Below are 22062 nucleotides of genomic sequence, written 5' to 3'. Positions count from 1 at the left end.
ACCCAACCTATTTCAAAATGATCACTTTCTTAGTTCTTCTTATGGAAAGCACTGTAAAGTTTAAATAACTTTGCTCTATCCACTAACCACTCTATTTAGGACATTCTCTATTGATTTCTAATTTTATGACATCATATTAAAAACCAATGAAAGAAGAGACTTTATTAAGCTTACTGTGATACTGATACCCTTTTGCTTTCAAAACCAATAGATTTATTTCTATTTATATATTTGTATACTTAAGTAGTCTTAATTCCCTATTTCTTGGCCTAAAATTTGAGCAGGATGTTGAACATTTTAGATAAGAATATTCATCAGTTCAGTTCAGTCACTCAGTCACGTCCAACTCTCTGCGACCCCATGAACTGCAGCACACCAGGCCTCCCTGTCCATCACCAACTCCCAGAGTTTACCCAAACTCATGTCCATTGAGTCTGTGGTGCCAGCCAACCATCTCATCCTCTGTCATCCCCTTCTCCTCCTGCCCTCAATCTTTCCCAGCATCAGGGTCTTTTCTAGTGAGTCAGTTCTTCACATCAGATGGCCAAATTATTGGGAGTTTCAGTTTCGGCATAGTCCTTCCAATGAATATTCAGGACTGATTTCCTTTAGGATTGACTGGTTGGATCTCCTTGCAGTTCAAGGGACTCTCAAGAGCCTTCTCCAACACCACAGTTCAAAAGCATCAATTCTTCGGCACTCAGTATACTTTGTGGTCCAACTTCCACACCCATACATGACTACTGTAATAACCACACCTTTGACTAGATGGACCTCTGTCAGTACAGTGATGTCTCTGCTTTTTAATATGCTGTCTAGGTTGGTCATAGCTTTTCCTCCAAGAAGCAAGCATCTTCTAATTTCATGGCTGCAGTCACCATCTGCAGTGATTGTGGAGCCCCCCAAAAATAATGTCTATCACTTTCCATCATTTCCCCATCTATTTGTCATGAACTGGGACCAGATGCCATGATCTTAGTTTTCTTAATGTTGAGTTTTAAACCAGCTTTTTCATTCTCCTCTTTCACTTTCATCAAGAGGCTCTTCAGTTCCTCTTTGCTTTCTGCCATAAGGGTGGTGTCATCTGCATAACTGAGGTTATTGATATTTCTCCTGGCAATCTTGATTCCAGCTTGTGCTTCATTCAGTCTGTCGTTTTGCATGATGTACTCTGCATATAAGTTAAATAAGCAAGGTGACAATATACAGCCCTGACGTACTGTTTTCCCAGTTTGCAACCAGTCTGTTGTTCCATGGCTGGTCCTAATTGTTGCTTATTGACCTGCATACAGATTTCTCAGGAGGCAGGTAAGGTAGTTTGGTATTCCCATGTCTTGAAGAATTTTCCACAGTTTGTTGTGATCCACACAGTCAAAGGTTTTAGCATAGTCAATGAAGCAGAAGTACATGATTTTCTGGAATTCTCTTGCTTTTTCTGTGATCCAACAGATGTTGGCAATTTGATCTCTGGTTCCTCTGCCTTTTCTAAAACCATCTTGAACATCTGGAAGTTCATGGTTCATGTACTGTTGAAGTCTGGCTTGGAGAATTTTGAGCATTACTTTGCTAGCGTGTAAGCTGAGTGCAATTGTGCAGTACTTTGGACATTCTTTGGCTTTGCCTTTCTTTGGGATTGGAATGAAAACTGATCTTTTGCATTCCTGTGGACACTGCTGAGTTTTCCAAATTTTCTGGCATATTAAGTGCAGCTTTTTAACACCATCATCTTTTAAACATGATGATTAAAGAATATCCATATGCTTATCTCTAACTCTCTTTTCTCCAAATCATTCATCTCCCACATCTGTCAGTTTTTCCTTTATTTTAAACATGGATATAATATTTATCTTCAATTGTGTAAAACAAAGAGACCAAAATAAGTATACATGTATTCAATGCAGAAAGGAGTTTATTCTAAAAACTGAAAACCAGTAACTGGCATCAAACTGTGGCGCACGAGTCTTGAGAGTCCTTTGGACAGCAAGGAGATCAACCCAGTCAATCCTAAAGGAAATCAACCCTGAATATTCATTGGAAGGACTGTTGCTAAAGCTGAAACTCCAATACTTTGGCCATATAATACAAACAGCTGACTCACTAGAAAACACCCTGATGCTAGGAAAGACTGAAGGCAGGTAGAAAAGCAGGGGTGGGTAACAGAGAATGAGACAATTGGATGACATCACTGACTCAATGCACATGAGTTTGACCAAACTCCTGGAGATAGTGAAGGACACGGAAGTCTGGCATGCTGCAGTCCATGGGGGTTGCAAAGGGTCAGACATGACTTACTGAGTGAACAACAAAACTGGCATTGACCATATTATTACATGTAAATACTTCAGGACCAAGTAAAAACCAGTAACAGGCAGATGTTAATTTCCTATTCTACAGATGAACTTTCAGGCTTCCTGTTCACTTAGAGGAAAGATTACCTAGGTTAACAGTCAAATAGTCTGTATCAATTACTAAAATAATGCCATATTCTTGATTGCTTCATGTTTGGACCATGATTTTCCTTAACAGTTTCCCCCCGCCCCCCCTCCCCATCAAGTTTTAACTGTTCCTCTTTATTGTTGAGAAAGATAGCCTTTCTTTACCACATTAATAATATCAAGTAACTGACTAGTCATTGGATACTTCTTGGAATCCATGGCATACTCCTCAAAAAAATATTCTTTGCGGAGCTTCCTATATATGATCTCCAGTGTCCTTCGTGGATTTCTCTGCATTGGATTCCTCGGTCAGCTCCACTGTTTCTTCTTTCTCATCTGTCCCACTTTCATGATTATTCTCAGTTTTCTTGAGTACATACAAATTTAAACAATTTTCTCAGGAGACTGCAAAGTAGAATTTCTGAAAATGGAAGCTGATTGATAATTTAGATGTGTCTAGGATGGGTTTCACTCCAAACTTTGAAGGCATTGGTCATTTGTAGTCTAGAACCCACTATTGATGAGAAATGTGAAGTCAGTGTAACTCCTATTTTACATATAACCTCCTATTTTACATATAACCTTTATTCTTTAACCTCCAGAATTGTATAGATTTTTCCCTTGGCATGGTGTTGAATTTCCTCTTTCTTTCATGACTGATCCCTGGAGCATCCCCAAAGTTGTAATGGGCTTGCTTCTGTACGGCTGCTTCTTTCTGGACCCAAAAGAATCTTTACAGATTTAATATCAGCTTTTATTTTAAGGTCTCAGATCTAGATATCTTACTTCCTGTTCAGAAGAATTAATCAATATTTGCAGGTAAGAGTTTAATCTTGTGTCCAGTTGAACAGTCTTGTATTTTGTCCAAATATGTCTTCCAAGCACTTCAGAGCAATGGATTTGCACACTCAGAGCTTTCTCTTTGAGTTTTGTTAATAATAGTATTAGTAAATTAAAGTTAATTATTTATTAATTTTTTAATATAAAAAATATTTTGCATGGAACATCCATAGGTTTGGGCAGGGACACTGCCCCGGGGGTGAGCGCTGGGAAATTCAGGCTGTACTGAACTCGATTAAGATGTGTAGCATTTATTTCTGTTTGCTTTTCAAGCATACCTCTGCTTTTGAGCTATCCCTTACTTCTAGGGTCCACATGTCCCCTTACTTACGCTCGTATCTCACAGCCATTGGTGCTGCCTCGTGCAACATTTGGTTTCAGGTGGACACTTGTGGCAGGTACCATGCAGGTGTGATCAGTGGCGCTGCTCCTGTGGACACTGATGCCGTCTCTGACATCTGGGAAGGATGGCGCCTGTGAGTGGGCCCCTTACCCGCACAGGGAATGAGGCGTCGGCTTGGCGGGACCTGGTGGGAAGGTGGGGGTCCCAGAATACAGAGCACCTTCTCCAGGCCCTCCAGCTTTGCTGAGGCAGCTCACTGCATTGCCTCTTGATTTTTCCTGGGAATTAGATGCAGGGCTGCTCCTGCTGGGTGGCAGTGGGGTAGAGGAGGAGGAAACGGTAGGAAGGATGAAGAGTGTGCTGCAGGGGCTCTGTCAACAAACACTGAGTATGTCTGTGATCAGAAGCTCCGCTTCTCACTCCAAGCTTTGCTGACTCTCAGGTCTGAGCCTGAAGTCGCTTCAGGGGACCTCACGGCCGGGAGGACTCCCTCTGCCCTGACCCTTCTCGCCTCCTCAGCAAGCTCCTCTTTCCCAAGGCAGGCTGCTTGCCTCTTTACACCATCTATTCACAGTCCGCTTCCTCTCCTCTTCACTGCTGTTGGGTCTCAAGGGGTTAGGAAAAATAAATACCTACATTTGAGCAGACATTAAAAGAGAAAGTCCCTTTGAGGTTTAGCATATACATACTACTAGATATTAAACAGTTAATCAACAAGGACCTACTGTATAGCACAGGGAACTCTAGTCAATATCTTGTAATAATCTAAATCACAAAAGAATCTGAAAAAGAATGTATATATGTATAATGGGATAACTTTGCTGTACACCTCAAACCAACACCACAGTGTAAATCAACTGTACTCCAATATAAAACAAAATTTAAATAAAAAAAATAGAGAAGTCTTTCCAAGTTGTAATTATTTAAAGGTTTCAGATTTTAACGTCAGTAGTCAAATTCTTACCACAGAACCTGACTTGACGTTGGAGTGTCTTGGAGACTTTACAGAGAGAACATATTCATTAGACACATTGTTGTTCAGCTGCTAAGTCATGTCCAGCTCTTTGCGATCCCATGGACTGCAGCACACCAGGCTTCCCTGTCCTCCACTATCCCCTGGAGTTTGGTCAAACTCATGTCCATTGAGTTGACGATGCCATCCAACCATCTCTGTCACCCCCTTCTCTTCCTACCCTCAATCTTTCTCAGCATCAGGGTCTTTTCCAAAGAGACAGATTTTCACATCAGGTGGCCAAATTATTGAGCTTCAGCTTCAGCATCAGTCCTTCTAAGGAATATGTCCTCTCCATTAAGTCCTCAATAACAGCTCTCTTGGTTGCCCAGAAAAGTGTCACAGGAGCAAGAACCAGGGCTGCCCCGTATGTATCTATCTGTACATGTCTGTATTTATTCGATCACTGTACCTCTAAAACCTAGCACAATGTGCCTAGAATTCAGCAGATTCTTGGAGACACCTTGCTTAATATCATGTAAATAATGTAATACTTATGTAATATCACACAGAAATTAATACATGACTGAATGGTGACCACCTTCTTTAATTGAAAACCCTCTTAAAGTTAGAGGAAGAAGCACCAGGAGCATCAAAAGAATATAAAATGCATTCTGTGCTCTGAAGAAACAGAAGTAAATCAACTTCTGGGTAGAATTAAAGTACTATGTAAGCAACAGGCAATATACTGCTGGAGCCCAAACAGGTGACTCCTAACAGTTTTAGCTTAATGACTAAAGGATGATACAAAGCACTACATGAATTAGTTACATCTAAATAATTTAGTACCTGATAGTTGCAAAGCTTCCCAACGCTTGTTCCTGACTCCCCACTGTTTAAGCTGTCAGGGACCCAGACTACATAGTGAATAGTTCACAGTGCCTACAACTGACACATGGATCCCCTGAAACTGTTTTAGTTTTATGGGGAAAATTCAACCTTGTGACCAAGTGTCCTTGGTCTCTCTTTTCAATCCCTCATTATTTGCTACCTTTAGAAGTATCCTTTCTTGCTAGTCATCCAGGTAACACACACTCCTACAAGGACTGCTAAATGATGCTTAGCAGTAACAGCTACAAAGAAACCTGTTAGCCCTTGTTCATCAGAAGCCATTCACAAAGTGCTTTAAAAGTTCAAGGGTAACATTAATTTGGGTCGTATTTTTCCCAGTCACTCAAAGCCAGCAAGAAGGCAAGGATTAAAAGGGAAGGAAATCCTTTTATCCCAAGCCAGACTCTTCTTCCAGTATGCTTTGTCAGAGGGCTTCAGGTTCCTTGTAAGTGCCAGTGGATGAAATCTCTGATTGAGGCAGCTTCTTCTGAGCTATGGTGCCTTTTCCTCCTCTCATCCACTTTGCACCGCCTGCATCTCTTGTTTTTCTCCTTAGGCCTCCTGACTCAATTCTTTAGGGGCACAAATCTTCACTGGACCTTGCCCCAGGGGATCTTGTAACAAATTTCATGTAAATTCAACTGCTTTCTTATTAAAATTAAGATTTAGTTCTCTGTTTTTCTTCTGCATGGAGAGATTCAATACTTATAATCTAACACAGTGGTCCCAAACCTTTTTGCACCAGGGACTGTGTCATGAAAGACCGTTAGCCCAGGGTGGAAAGTAAAGTTTCAAGATGACTCTCGTAAAGAGTGAACAACCTAGACCCTTGCCTGCACAGTGCACAGAAGGGTCCACACTCCTGGAGAGTCTAAAGCCACCAGCGATCTGACAGGAGGTGGACCAATGCGGAGTGGCTGTAAGTGCAGATGAAACTTCCTTCCCTAGCCTGCAGCTCTCCTCCTGCTGTGCCACCAGGTTCCTAGCAGACCACCGACCAGCAGTGGTCCCAGGCCCAGGGGTTGGGGACCCCTCATCTAAGAAATCAGAGATGCCCATTTTTTTCTCGTTGGCAAAGAGAAGTACAAATACTGAACAAATAGCATTCTCTTTGAAACATGCAGTAGCTGACCTCACTTTTTAGATAAGCCCACTAGATAGAGCTCACTGTTAATCCATGTGTGTGTGTGTGTATGTGTGTGTATGTATGTGTGTGTAATTACACTGCACACAAAGCATCACGCTGACTATCTATGTGTTGACTTTCAGATACCATTTGCCCAGGGAACCTTTCTGGTTAAACATCTGGACACAAAGCAAAACTGTATCAATACATCTGGAAGGAATGCTCCTTTGAGGCATTTAATAAATTATATTTCATTGTGTAATTATACTTTATTTCTCTCAACAACATGTAAGCTCCATAAGGCCATGCAGCACATGTCTTTGTTTTTGACATCTGTGTATCTACTGAAAGTGTTAAATCTACACTTACTAATAAACACACAAACCAACTCAGCATAATGAGAAGGATAACAACATAAATGGCAAGAGTAGTACACATATCAGAGAAGGCAATGGCACCCCACTCGAGTATTCTTGCCTGGAAAATCCCATGGATGGAGGGGCCTGGTAGGCTGCAGTCCATGGGGTCGTTAAGAGTCAGACATGACTGAGCGACTTCACTTGCACTTTTCACTTTCATGCATTGGAGAAGGACATGGCAACCCACTCCAGTGTTCTTGCCTGGAGAATCCCAGGGATGGGGGAGCCTGGTGGGCTGCCGTCTATGGGGTCACACAGAGTCGGACACGACTGAAGCGACTTAGCAGCAGCAATAACAGTAGTACACATATATTAAGTAGATGCCTTGTGCCAGAGCTATGGTCTGGATGCTTGTATTCCCTCAAAATTCACATGTTTAAATTTTAACCCCCCAAATAGGACGTGGGGCCTTTGGGTGATGCTTATATCAGGAGGGTGAAGCCCTCATGAGTGGGATTAGCGCTCATCACAGACCCCATAGAGCTCCCTGCCGCCTTCCCCACGTGCGGACACAATGAGAAGGAGCGACTCCACCTGAGCTAGAAAGAGCACCTTCCCCAGGACAAGACCATGCTGGCACCTGGACCCTGGGCCTCCCAGCCCCTGGAACTGTGAGAAAACAAATTTTTTTTGTTTATAAGCTACTTAGTCTGTGGAATTTTGTTACAGGAGCCCAAACAGACTAGCAGAGCCATTCAAGTGTTCAATAGTTATATGATACATGTAACTGATAAAACTGAGCAAGTGAATACTCAGGATATAGTCAAAAAGCTGCTTTCTTATATTTATTTCATGAAGATCACCTTCCTTGACCGTGAAGGTCGCTATATGGCTTCCTCTCCTGGGAAAATGGCTCTTCCCTGATTACTCGTCCCCTTCTCATCCCTCTAGAGCCTGGAAGATATAAAATGGGTTCTTTCACCTCTTCTTTGTTTTATATATATATATGATATATATATATATATATGATATATATATATTATATATATATATATATATGATACATATATAAATGATGATCTCACCTTCATTGCAATACTAGTTCTATGGTGCATATGCCACAGGCTCATCAAGACAGGACAAATGCTAACTTAGCATCTTGCTGCAGCTACATGAGCTCATCCAAACCACTCTGTCACCTGACAAAGTGGAAACTCTCATCTCCACTGTGGCAATAAGAAAACTGAGACTTAGGGATGCTAAAAAAGTAGTGCAGGGTCACAGCGTGCTGGAGATGATCATGGCTGAGCTCTTGGTCGGCAGTGGTGAGCCTTGGCAATAAAGGCATTAATCAATATTACAGATTAAGGTTAAAGGAGGAAAATGCCTATGCTACATTCATAGACATTGAGAATGAGATTATTTATAAATGAAGAGAAATCAGGGCTGTGTGTATCAGATGATGGCTCCTATGCTTCCATATGAAGAAACTGAACCCCAACTTCAGAGGCGGCTAAATTCCAGGTCATCACCCAAGTGCCCAGAAGATAATTCCTGAGAAAGAGAGAGAGCGGCCAGAGGCATTAAGCACCTCTCATCACACTAGCTGCCTTCCTCCACTCACCCAAACCACCAGTCATGTTTCTTTCATAATCTGTTGTTACTGTAAATAATTCTGAGCTTCATTTCTAGTTTCACGCCCATTGTGATTTATTAAACACATTCAAGTGGAGCTGGTGTACACCTTTTCTTTACAAAGTAGGAAAATATACATATGTAACTATATCTATGCTGCTGCTAAGTCGCTTCAGTCGTGTCCGACTCTGCGTGACCCCATAGACGACAGCCCACCAGGCTCCCCCGTCCCTGGGATTCTCCAGGCAAGAACACTGGAGTGGGTTGCCATTTCTTTCTCCAGTGCATGAAAGTGAAAAGTGAGAGTGAAGTCGCTCAGTTGTGCCGGACTCTTAGTGACCCCATGGACTGCAGTCCACCAGGATCTTCTGTCCATGGGATTTTCCAGGCAAAAGAGTACTGGAGTGGGATTCCATTGCCTTCTCCATCTATATCCATCCTCATAAGGGGTTTTCTGCACACCAATTAAGCATATCCACTTACTTAACACTTCCCTTATGACTTAAGGGAAAAAAAAATACATGTTCACAAAACACAACATTAAGGCACAAAGACAGCAAAAGTCTACACATCATCTGACTTTTAAAAAACCAATATGCACTTTATAAACATCAATGCCTAACTGAAAAAGCCAAATTCACCTCTCTCCCCCATACTCCAAAGATACCTATTACCAGTTGAATTGTAGTACTAATAGCAACAGAATGAGCTTTTAAAATTGTTCCCAAATATAGCATAAGATCATTGGGGCATGCTGCATGCATGTTAAGTTGCTTCAGTCATGTCCCACTCTGTGCAACCCTATGGACAGCAGCCCACCAGGCTCCTCTGTCCATGGGATTCTCTAGGCAAGAATACTGGAGTGGGTTGCCATTTCCTTCTCCTCATTGGAGCATCAGTTCAGTTCAGTTCAGTCGCTTAGTCGTGTCGGACTCTTTGAGACCACATGAATTGCAGGCCAGGCCTCCCTGTCCATCACCAACTCCCGGAGCTCATCCAAACTCATGTCCATCGAGTCGGTGATGCCACACAGCAAGCAGATTCTTCACCATCTGAGCTACCAGGGAAGCCCCAGCCCTACAACAAAGATGATAACCGCCACCAACTGAATTTATGGCTGTGGTCAGTTTAAATCTAAGTGAATAGCCCAAAAGGAGGAAACTCTTCAAAATAAACACAGGAGTTTAAATTGAAATTGATATTTTTTCTAGACCAGTATTATCTAAAGGATTTTCTGTGATGATAGCTATAGAATACTAAATTTCCCAGAATGAGAGGAACCAACGTCATGAATTCTGAAAGAAATGGGAATACCAGACCGCCTGACCTGCCTCTTGAGAAATCTGTATGCAGGTCAGGAAGCAACAGTTAGAACTGGACATGGAACAACAGACTGGTTCCAAATAGGAAAAGGAATATGTCAAGGCTGTATATTGTCACCCTGCTTATTTAACTTATATGCAGAGTACATCATGAGAAAAGCTGGACTGGAAGAAACACAAGCTGGAATCAAGATTGCCAGGATAAATATTAATAACCTCAGATATGCAGATGATACCACCCTTATGGCAGAAAGTGAAGAGGAACTCAAAAGCCTCTTGATGAAAGTGAAAGTGGAGAGTGAAAAAGTTGGCTTAAAGCTCAACATTCAGAAAATGAAGATCATGGCATCTGGTCCCACCACTTCATGGGAAATAGATGGGGAAACAGTGGAAACAGTGTCAGACTTTATTTTTCTGGGCTCCAAAATGACTGCAGATGGTGACTGCAGCCATGAAATTAAAAGACGCTTACTCCTTGGAAGAAAAGTTATGTCCAACCTAGATAGCATATTCAAAAGCAGAGACATTACTTTGCCAACAAAGGTCCGTCTAGTCAAGGCTATGGTTTTTCCTGTGGTCATGTATGGATGTGAGAGTTGCACTGTGAAGAAGGCTGAGTACCGAAGAATTGATGCTTTTGAACTGTGGTGTTGGAGAAGACTCTTGAGAGTCCCTTGGACTGCAAGGAGATCCAACCAGTCCATTCTGAAGAAGATCAGCCCTGGGATTTCTTTGGAAGGAATGATGCTAAAGCTGAAACTCCAGGACTTTGGCCACCTCATTCGAAGAGTTGACTCACTGGAAAAGACTCTGATGCTGGGAGGGATTGGGGGCAGGAAGAGAAGGGGACAACAGAGGATGAGATGGCTGGATGGCATCACTGACTCGATGGAGGTGAGTCTGAGTCAACTCCAGGAGTTGGTGATGGACAGGGAGGCCTGGCGTGCTGTAATTCATGGGGTCGCAGAGAGTTGGACACGACTGAGTGACTGAACTGAACTGAACTGAAAGTTATGAAAAATTCTTGCAACTCATTCGGTGCCTGCGGTGACATTTTTAAACTCCACATCCAAAAATAAAAGGAAACAAAACACTAAAACCTTCCATTTGCTGGGAGACTGCCTGGAGCATTCCAAGCCCCACTTTCCTCCCCCACTTTTAGTGAGACTTAATTGACATACAGCTTCCCTGATAGCTCAGTTGGTAAAGAATCCTCGAGCAATGCAGGAGACCAGATTCCTGGTGCATAGATCCGCTGGAGAAGCGAAAGGCTACCCACTCCAGTATTCTTGGGCTTCCCTTGTGGCTCAGCTGGTAAAGAATCCACCGGCAATGCGGGAGATGTGGGTTCGAACCCTGCAGGGGTGCACCCTGAGCCCAGCACACGCGCCTCTCAGCCACGCTCGCTAATCCCGGCACTCTGCACACACACCCCCAGTCCCCAGCGGGCACCTCAGATTTCTACACACGAGCCCCGAGTCCCACACTCCGCTCATCCCTTGGTCGCACCTCGGATCCCGAGGTTGGGAAGATCCCCTGGAGAAGGGCAAGGCTACCCATTCCATTATTCTGGCCTAGAGAATTCCATGGACTGTTTAGTCCACGGGGTCGCAAAGAGTGGGACATGACTGAGCGACTTTCACTTTCACTTTCCATGGAAGTTTAAGGTGTACCCCTAACCACCTGTGGATTTCCAGGACGCCCAGTGGCAAGGAATCCACCTGCCAGTGGAGGTGCGAGTTCTATCACTGGGTCTGAAAGATCCCCTGGAGTAGGAAAAGGCAATCCACTCCAGTATTCTTGCCTGGAAAATTCCATTGATAGGGGAGACTGGCAGGCTATACAGTCCATGGCACGGCAAAGAGTCACACTGCTGAGCGACGTGTTAACTTAAACTAACCATCAGACATACACAGGAGGCCAGAAGACTAATCCAGGAATTTTAGTTAACATCTATGTCTTCATCCGGTTACCAAAATAATAATTTTCTTATAATGAGAACTTCTAGGATTTGCCTTCGTAGCTTGTTTCTAATATACCATAAAGCAGTGGTAACTGCGGTCACAGTCACCGTGCTAGACATTACCAGCTACGCTTGTAAACCTTGCAGGCGCGCACCCTGAGCGCACAGCACACGCGCCTCTGAGCCACTGTGGCGAATCCCCGAGCCCCGCACACAGGCCCCCAGCTCAGAGCGTATATCTCTCATCCCAGCTCACGAGCCCCCAGCCAGGAGCGTGCACTTCGGATCCCACCACACGAGCCCACAGCAAGGAGCCCCCAGCCCGGAGCGCGCACCTCGGATCCCGGCACAAACACCCCCAGCTCCGAGCGTATATCTCGGATCCTAGCACACGAGCCCCCAGGCCGGAGCGCGCACCTCGGATCCCAGTTCACGAGCCCCCAGTCCCCAGCGTATATCTCGGATCCCAGCACACACGCCGCTAGCCCGGAGCGCGCACCTCGGATCCCAGCACACACGCCCCCAGCCCCTCACGCACTTGTCGGATCCCAGCACACCAGCCCCCAGCCCGGAGCGCGCACCTCGGATCCCAGCACACACCCCCACCCCCCAGCCCCGAGCGTATATCTCGGATTCCAGCACACGCCCCCAGCCCCGAACGCGCACCTCAGAAACCCACAGGAGTGCCCGGTTCCGACCCACCCTGCCAGCCCCGCCCGCGCCCAAAGCCCGCGCGCCGCCGCTCGCTCACCCTTCTCGCTGACGCTCTCGCTCTCCAGCTCCACGTCCTCGCAGCTCGTGTACTCCGGCGTTGACACACCCTCTTCTTCCGAGCTGCTCACGGACATTTGGCGCCGCTTGCCGCCCCTCTTGGCGCGGTGCGGCTTGGGCGGCGACGGCCGCACAGACTCGGACTGGTCGGAGCTGAGCGAGTCGTTGCGCAGCATGGTCTCCACTTTCTCGCGCTTGGCCTTGCGCACCAGGACGGCCGAGCCGGGGTCCAGGCGGCTCTGCTTCCGGAGTGGCTCCGGGACCTCCGCGGGGCCCGGGCCTGGCCGGGGCGCCGGCGGGCTGGAGTCGGCGAGCGGCTGGGCGCCCGGCGCCCGGGCCTCCGCGGTCCTCTCAGCCGAGTAGGCGCGCGGCGAGGCGGGCGGCGAGCCCCGGGCGGCGTGGGGCGCGCGCGGGCCGGGCCTGCCCTCTGGCCCCGCAGCCGCCTCGGTGCGCGGCAGGGACACGTCGCTGTGGCGCCGCTCGTGCCGGGCGCGGGACACCCGCGCGTGCATGCGCATCTGCTGCTCCTCGGGCGGCGGCTGGACGGGGTACCGCGCCAGGTTCGGGTCGCTGCGGTACCGGGTCTGGTACTCCTCCTCTTTCCGCTGCTTCTCCGCTTCAGTCACCGGGCCTTCCTCGCGTTTCTCCGGCACGACGGAGTAGTCCTGGGACCGGCCTTTCTCCAGCCTTCGGCTTTCCCGCCTTTCCTTCCGCTCCCGTTCTTCCGCGGGCGCCTCTGCGGGAGGCGCCGAGGTCCTGGGCGCGCGTTTGCGCTCGCCCTTTGGAGCGCCTTTGCCATTCTGCTCAGCCAGCCCTGGGGTCTTCTTCCTGGGATGCACAAAGAAACGTGGAGAAGGAGAATCGCGTGTAAACTCAAGGCGAGGACCAGACCCCAGAAGCAGCATCCTTGGAAATAGTTCTTCGATGTCTAATTAAAAAGCGAGATGTTAAAAAGGCGCATTAAACCCGTATACCTGAGTCGCTTTCTAAATAAGGCTACTTTGCGTTACAAGATATTCAGGGTCTTCACAACTGGCTTTCAGATTTTTAAATTCTCTATCAGTTAAACAGATCATTTTAAAAATCAATGAATTAATTCACTAAAAGAACAAGTTTTATGCTAACCTCTTTAACATGTTCTAGATAAAATGATTGGAGAAGGAAATGGCAACCCACTCCAGTGTTCTTGCCTGGAGAATCCCATGGACAGAGAAGCCTGGTAGGCTGCAGTCCATGGGGTCACACAGAGTCGGACACGACTGAAGCGACTTAGTAGTAGTAGTAGTAGATAAAATGATATAGGTAATAATGTTAGGATAAACGCTAATAGATATATATCAGTTCAAAAATTAATACCTGACATATATTTGGGCGATATATATTAATCTCTTATAACTGAAACATTCAAGGAAACGTGAATACAAGTATGTCCATTTCAGAAATTAATTCTACTAGCGTTCTCGCCTGGAGAATCCCAGGGAAGGCGGGGCCTGATGGGCTGCCGTCTATGGGGTCGCACAGAGTCAGACACAACTGAAGCGACTTAGCAGCAGCAGCAGCACTTCAGTTGTAGAACAAAAGTACTTTTTAAGAGATCATGTGCAGTCCAACACTTTTTAGGGAATTGGTTAGAAAAAAAAAATGATTGAAGCTGAGCCTTCATTGTACCTTCCCCAGCAAAAATTATAGAAATGTTGACGTTTTGAAATTATTATTCATTTTTCCTCCCTCCCAGGCCTTCTCCCTCATTCCAAAATGCAGAGCACAGGGAACCATGTTCAATATCCTATAATAAATCATAACAAAAAAGAATATGAAAAGAAAAACTTGTGTTCTACTTTGCTCTCCATCTTGTAGGAGGCACTGACAAAGATAAAGGAAAAGTATTTCACAGTCTGAATATTTAAATTACATTGTTTAAGATGCCCTTTGCAGCCCTTTTCTGAACATTGTAGTCCATCTGCTTTGGGCAGCTTTCAGCAAGGACCCAGAAGTTACAGAAAGGGAATGCCTTACCAAAGCATTCAGACCCTGTATGCTCTACTGTGCAGTTAAAATGGGGACAGATAAGCTCTTTCTGGAATCCTTAGATCCATAGAAAGGGCTTTCTAGAGAGAACATTGGAAGTCCAAAAGCAGACTTCATGAACAAAAACTGAGAATAATATACAAGATGGGGAAAAGTAGAGCAGTTTCAATTGTCCATTATCAAAGTAGTAATTGCTAAAATATGTTGTGGGATCAGTTTGAGCAGGGGCTGGTGATAACGGAAAGAAAGGGGAGAGGGTTTCCAATGACACAAAAGCAAAACAGAAGCATGGTTAACTCTGCTTGAGGCTTTAGATTACTTGGTCCTTTGAAGTGGGAGAGATTTTCAGGGAGGGTGGAGTTTCACAGGTAGCATTGCTGTTTTCCCGTGTAAGGGGTCTGCTATGAATGCAGTCATCATAATTAGAGTTTTCATAAAAATGTGATGAAGGTACTGCAAACCTCAGTAGCTCATTAAAGCAGAGTTGCCCTTATTGGAAGTTTCTATAGAGTCGATTTTTTTGTTGCTGTTGAAATACTGATCAATGATGCTTACCTTGCAGAGTTTGTGTGCAGATTAAAGGAGACAGCATCTGTGAAGATGCTTTATGAAAGGATAGCCTTATATGCAAATGGGACTCTTCTCCAGTCTCTCTGATTCTTGTCTTTAAAATAGGCCTTTTCTCACCTCTAATGTTTCCATCCCCACTAGCTCCTGATGAGTGTACAAATTAGGATCAAAAAGATTAAGATCTTGTTTCCAAAAGAAATATGTACCCCAGTGTTCACTGCAGCACTAGTTACAATAGCCAGGACATGGAAGCAACCTAAATGTCCATCAACTGTTGAATGGGTGAAGACGTGGTACATATAATATACAATGGAATACAGTAATAAAAAGGGACAAAATAACAGTAATAAAAAGGAAGAAAATAATGTCATTTGCCACAACATGGATGTGACTAAAGATTGTAATACTAAGTGAAGTAAGTTGGGATGAGAATAACAAATTTGGTATGTTATCACATGTTTGTGGAATCTAGAAAAATGGTACAGATGAACCTAGGGCAGGAATAGAGACACAGACTTAGAGAACAGAACTTATGGACACAGTGGTGGAAGGAGAAGTGAAGTGAAGTGAAGTGAAGCTCAGTCACGTCCGACTCTTTGCGACCCCATGGACTGTACTGGAATGTGTAGCCTTTCCCTTCTTCAGGGGATCTTCCTAACCCAGGGATCAAACCCAGGTCTCCCGCATCACAGGTGGATTCTTTCCCAGCTGAGCCACAGGGGAAGCCCAAGAACACTGGAGTGGGTAGCCTATCCCTTCTCTAGCGGATTAGGATTCCTGACCCAGGAATCGGACTGGGGTCTCCTGCACTGCAGGCGGATTCTTTACCAACTGAGGTATCAGGGAAGGAGAGAGTGGGACAAATTGAGAGAGTAACATTGACATACATACACTCACGTGTAAAACAGATAGCTAGTGGTGGAAGGAGAGGGCGAGACAAATTGAGAGACTAGCAGGGACACACACACACTCCCATGTGTAAAACAGATAGCTCGTGGGAAGCGGCTGTGGAGCATAGGGCTCAGGTCAGTGCTCTGTGATGACCTAGGGAGTGGAATGGACGGTGGGAGCGGGGGTCACAGAGGGAGGGTGTATATCTGTATATATAACTGATTTACTTTGTTGTATCAGAAACTAACACAGCACTGAAAAGCAACTGTACTTCAATAATAAAAATTTTTAAATAATGAAATGTAAAACAAGACAGCCAGCCACTCCTTCAGGCTTGGCTCATTCTCTCAAGGTCCCTGACTACCAACCAGGTCCCCCTCTTCCTCCTTCTCCAGCCCCAACATCCTCACTGTTGTCCTCAGTATTTATATAATCAGCAAGTCATTTATATCATCAGGAAAGCTATTTGTCCTTATCAGTCTTTTTCAAATTTCATCAAAAATCCTCTCCTCGGTGCCTACTCTCGACTCCTTTGTAGTTTTTCACAGTTCATCATAAGCAGGACTCAAATTTTCTCTTTGGAAACTCTATACTTCCAAACTCTTCCTCTCCTTTAAAAGAAATCCTTTTCTGACCAATCGTGAGCTGCCCTTTCAGCATCCTTTCTTTCCTTAACTCACAGCACTTTGTCACCATGCTGCAAGTCTGGCCATCAGCAGGGTGGCTCTGGTGCCTTGCCATCATGGTCTCTCCGATTTTTGCCTGCCCATCCCACAACTTCTGGGTGTCCTATCTGCCTGTGTTCAGAAGGTGCTCCCCTTTCCTGTGGCCTCCAAAGGACTTGTGTTTGTATAGTCGAGCTCTGATCATGTCAGCCCTCTGGGCCAGTTCACTGCCCAGGGTGGTGTCTTCCCTAGGGGATGGTGGGCCTCTTTCCCAGGATCTGAATGAAAAGGGACTATGCACCAGTCATCTTGATGCCCTCTGGCTCCTGCAGTGTTCAGTAATGGTAAACACATGGTGCCTACTGTCTGCATTCACTAGAGGCCTCCCATGGGCCTGCTGCTGAGCACAGGTGCTCACTCAGTCCTCCAACGTGCCCGTGAGAATCCCTGGTGACAGAGTGAGGCCTGGAATCCAGATCAGTTCAGCTTTGAAGTCTTTGAGCTTATTGTGGGAGTTTCCTTTGACAAGGAGATCAGAAACCTTCCTTAGATCCTACCCTCAGATCCTGTCCTCCCACCCAGTGGAATAAATAAAGGTCACACAGACGAAGGCAGCCACATCTAGTGCTAACCGTCAGGTGTCCCAGACTCCCAGCCTTGGGAAGAAAAGGGCTCTATTCCCCCTTGTTAACGCTGTCCCCACCTACTGCACAGCATCCTGTCTGGTCATCAATACATGCTTTTGAATGAATGATACAGGAGACAAATTGAAAGTAATAAGCTCATCACGTGAGCCCAAGCTTACAAGCCTCCATTGCATTCCATTGTTTTCAGGATAAAGTCTGTGAAATTGAACCTGGCTAAAAGGCCCAGTGTGACCTGGGCGGTCAGACCTCACTGTCATCCCCTGCTCCCCCTCTCCAACTCACCCTCCAGCCAAGAGCATCCTCTGGGTGGTCCCACTGTTCCTTCTGGCCAGACACAGGTGCACCCATACCTTGCTTCACCTGGCTCATCTCTAGTCACCTTCAAAGCTCAGTGCAGAAGAAAGCATCCTCCAGGAAGCCTTTGCTGATGCACCCCCAGCCCTAAGTGTGTCTGTTCCCCATATTCTTCTCTCAGAGCACAGATTCAACTGCAGGACTCATTCTAACAGCCAATAACAGCCAATGGCTGTTCTCACCAAAAGGTTGGAAGTTAGTAGTAAACTTCTTGGGGGACTTGTTTACCTCCATGTGGGACATGAAAGACAAGCTTCTCAGCAAAGGCCTCCCAAGGAAAGGTACGTTCTAGAGAGAGACAAAGGCAGTGGGCTCCCTATCGGCTTTCTGGTTGAGTCTGAGAGGCACCATTTCTGCATATCCTAGCGGTTCGATTCCTGAAGATGGGTTTGCTCTCCATTTAAGATCTTGCCCTTTGCCTGTGGGTTGTTGACCTCTTACCTGTCCCTGGGAGGCTCGCTTCTAGATCTGGAGGATGCCTGCTTCTGCTCAGGGACCCCGGCTTGCGGGGCGGGCTCAGCGCCCTTGGTCCTGTCTGTCTGTGCAACGGGGGCAGCCTGGTCCTGGGCGGAGGCCGCGGCGCTGCTCAGCGGGGTCTGCGACCTCGAGCGCTCTTGGAGCCGGGCTTTCTTCTCTCTAGGCGCCTCGGAACCCGCCCCTGTAGCCGTGTCGCTGAGCGTTCCGTCCTGACTGGGCTGCTGAGGGCCGCTGCCGAAGAACCACGCCCCTGACTTGGTTAAGATTTCCTGTTGCTTTCGACACAAATTGCATACCCACATAACCTGTTTGAAGAAGAGAGAACAGTGTAAATTTTCTGTGCTGTGGAAATAAATTTATTTTCATCACACTAAAATATCTCTTAAGGCAAAACAGAATGGTTGTCATCTTTACGTTGATCCTTGAGCAGTTCTTATGAAAATGACCCCTGAACCAGTTTATGAATGCCTGCAGCATGACCCATTGGAAACCATAGACTTATGGTAACCAGAACAGAGCCTTTCTTAGCATTCATAATCTATGATTCTGAGTTTCCTATTACTATGTATTCATCACATTTTGAATGACTGACTCTGAAGTTTCATTTAAAATATATTCGTAAAAATGGTCTAAGCAAGGTAGTTGATTGATTAGAAAAATGTTGTAGGGAACCATGGAATTAATATTTATGTACATACGCCTCAGTGTGTCAAAGGATTTAGAAGCTATCTGTCTTCTCAAGAACCATCCATTATTAAAATCAATATTATAAGATATTCAGGAGGAATTAACAAACAATGAAAGGTAGTCGCTAAAGAACAGGACAGGCTATATATGTTCTCTAGTTTACTAGTAATCAACTAAGCTCAGCTGTAAGAGCTATTTTGGAATCATCACTGGGAAACACATCCGCTGATAAATTATGAAATGTATCACCACTTAAAATCTATATAGCTGCTCTCTTCTTGGGCACACTTAGTGAAGTGAAGGTAATAATGAGGACAATGGTGTTCATAGAAATAATGAATAATAATACAACAGCCAAGCCTGCCTCACTTACTCTTCTCAGAATGCACTTCAGTTTTTTCTTTGTATTTCAGACACAGTACCTCCAGGAAGGCTAATCACCTACCTCTAGGTGCCGATTTCCACTAATAAGACTAAGTCAACAATCACCCAAATATATTGCTTAAGGATGAATAAATCCTAGATACATCGAGTGAGAAGCAATGTAAGAGTCGAAGAAGCAGTGTTTAGTTGGCAAAAAGAGGAAAATAGAATACTGAAAACATATGAGGAAAATTATCACTTGTTACTGTTCATAAGACTAAAGCCAAAGTGATAATAAGGAAATGAGAATAAAAGTAATACATTTTAAAAAGAAAAATATTGCAGATGAACTGTTGAGCACTCCTTCTTTCCAACCAAGAAAATTCAAATGAATTAATAATATGGGGAAAACTAAGACGTAGCAAATGTATTTGCTATAATATGTTTAAGATTTATGACACTTAACTCAGCCCTCTATATTTCCTTGGGTCATAAAACAAAGAAAATTTGGTCCACAAAATCATTTAATTATAACATCTGCACAGTGTATTACATCATGGACTTCCCATCTACTGAAATGTCAGACAAGATGAGCAATATGCTGTGTATGCCTATAGCAAAATAAAGGATCTATGGAGTGGATCTTCAATTTAACATGCTTGCCAAATATGGCTATACTTTGCACAGCACACGTCCATCTCTTTGATGTAGTAAATAAGGTCCCTCAAGTTCTGACTGATTGAACATGGAGGTATCAGTGATAAAGTCGTGAGGATGATGCCCTACAACCAGGACTTCCATCAACAGTGACACCATGTCTCCTCTGCCCAGACCCTGGATGAGGACGGTGACACCCTTCCTCTTTGGCTGCCTCATTGGTTGCTAAGACAGAGAAGAGAAAGTCTGAATTTATAGAGTTCTAGGACATTGATATGAAATTTTGACTATTTCACAGTAACTAAGTAGATATTAAAATTGTATTGATTACACTCATAATTTGCAAAGTATTACTTAGCACCAAGTTAGTTTCTTTCCTACAAAAACATTAAGGTGTACTTAGGATAAATATACCTTTCCTTTAAAACTATACAGAACACAGCAAAATTTACAATTATTACACAAGTTCCAAAATGAAATTAAGCTGAGTAAACAGGCAGAAAAAGAGCACACATCTGCATATTTCTTATAAAATTGTTATCACAGTTTTATTTGATTGTTTCATGATTTTAAGTATTATAAAAATGGACTAATAAAAAGTAATTGTCAGATTTGGACAAGTTCCAAATTTTGAATATGTGCAGAACTGCTGTAGGATTAGTAAAGGCAAACAGAATGTGCTTTTTATTCAGTTCAGTTCAGTCACTCGGTCATGTCCATCTCTTTGCGACCCCATGGACTACAGCCCACCAGGCTTCCTTGTACATCACCAAATCCAAGAGCTTGCTCAAACACATATCCATGGAATCGGTGATGCCATCCAACCATCTCATTCTCTGTTGTCCCCTTATCTTGCTGCCTTCAATTTTTCCCAGCATCAGGGTCTTTTCCAATGAGTCAGTTTTTCACATCAGGTGGCCAAAGTATTGGAGATTCAACTTCAGCATCAGTCCTTCCAATAAATATTCAGGGTTGATTTCCTTTAGGTTGGACTGGATGGGTTTCCTTGCAGTCCAAGGGACTCTCGAGTCTTCTCCAACACCACAGTTCAAAAGCACCAATCCTTTGGTGCTCAGCTTTCTTTATGGTCCAGCTCTCACATCCATACATGACTACTGGAAAAACCATAGCTTTGACTAGACAGACTTTTGTTGGCAAAGTAATGTCTCTGCTTTTTAATAGGCTATCTAGGTCAGTCACAGCTTTTTCTTCAAAGGAGCAAGCATCTTTTAATTTCATGGCTGCAATCACCGTCTGCAGTGATTTTGGAGCCCAAGAAAATAGTCTGTCACTGTTTCCATTGTTTCCCCATCTATTTGCCATGAATTGATGGGACCAGATGTCATGATCTTTGTTTTCTGAATGTTGAGTTTTAAGCCAATGTTTCCATTCTCCTTTTTCACTTTCATCAAGAGGCTCTTTAGTTCTTTGCTTTCTACCATAAAAGTTGTGTCATCTGCATATCTGAGGTTATTGATACTTCTCCCGGCAATCTTGATTCCAACTTGTGCTTCATCCAGCCTGTCATTTTGCATGATATACTTTTCATAGAAGTTAAATAAGTAGGGTGACAATATACAGTCATGATGTACTCCTTTTCCAATTTTGAAGCAGTCCATTTTTCCATGTCCAGTTCTAACTGTTCCTTCTTGACCTGCATACAAATTTCTCAGAAGGCAGGAAAGGTGGTCTGATATTTCCATCTCTTGAAGAATTTTCCAGTTTGTTGTGATCCACACAAAGGCTTTGGCATAGTCAATAAAGAAGAAGTGGATGTTTTTCTGGAACTCTCTTGCTTTATCTATGATCCAACAGATGTTGGCAATTTGATCTCTGTTTCCTCTGCCTTTTCTAAATTCAGCTTGAACATCTGGAAGTTCTCTATTCACATACTGTTGAAGTCAATTAAATTTTACAATTCACTTAATTTTATTTTTAATTTATTTAAAAAGTTACAGTTAATGGTTAATAGAAGCAGCTACTTCAGCATTTTGTAATATTATTTATTCATTTAAATCTGTGATGTTTGTCAAACTTTAACAGTTAGGAAAGCTCTTGTTTAATTCCAAATTTTCCTACATCTTAT

General features: G+C 44.3%; 1 protein-coding gene across 1 annotated transcript in view; it reads right to left on the bottom strand.

Annotated features, from left to right (window-relative positions):
- RIMS1 (regulating synaptic membrane exocytosis 1) overlaps nt 1–22062 on the bottom strand; it is a 600042-nt gene that overhangs the window by 233773 nt on the left and 344207 nt on the right. The window contains exons 5-6 of the mRNA XM_055534784.1: nt 18234–18574; nt 12618–13465 (exon numbers count right to left, since the gene is read on the bottom strand). Of these exons, the coding sequence (XP_055390759.1) occupies nt 12618–13465; nt 18234–18574 (1189 nt within the window). The remainder of the gene's footprint in view (nt 1–12617; nt 13466–18233; nt 18575–22062) is intronic.

This window comes from Bubalus kerabau, chromosome 9 (assembly GCF_029407905.1).
Source record: "Bubalus kerabau isolate K-KA32 ecotype Philippines breed swamp buffalo chromosome 9, PCC_UOA_SB_1v2, whole genome shotgun sequence".
NCBI lineage: Eukaryota > Metazoa > Chordata > Mammalia > Artiodactyla > Bovidae > Bubalus > Bubalus kerabau.
The sequence above is the reverse complement of the archived record's forward strand: the minus strand, read 5'-3'. Positions and strand labels throughout refer to the sequence as shown.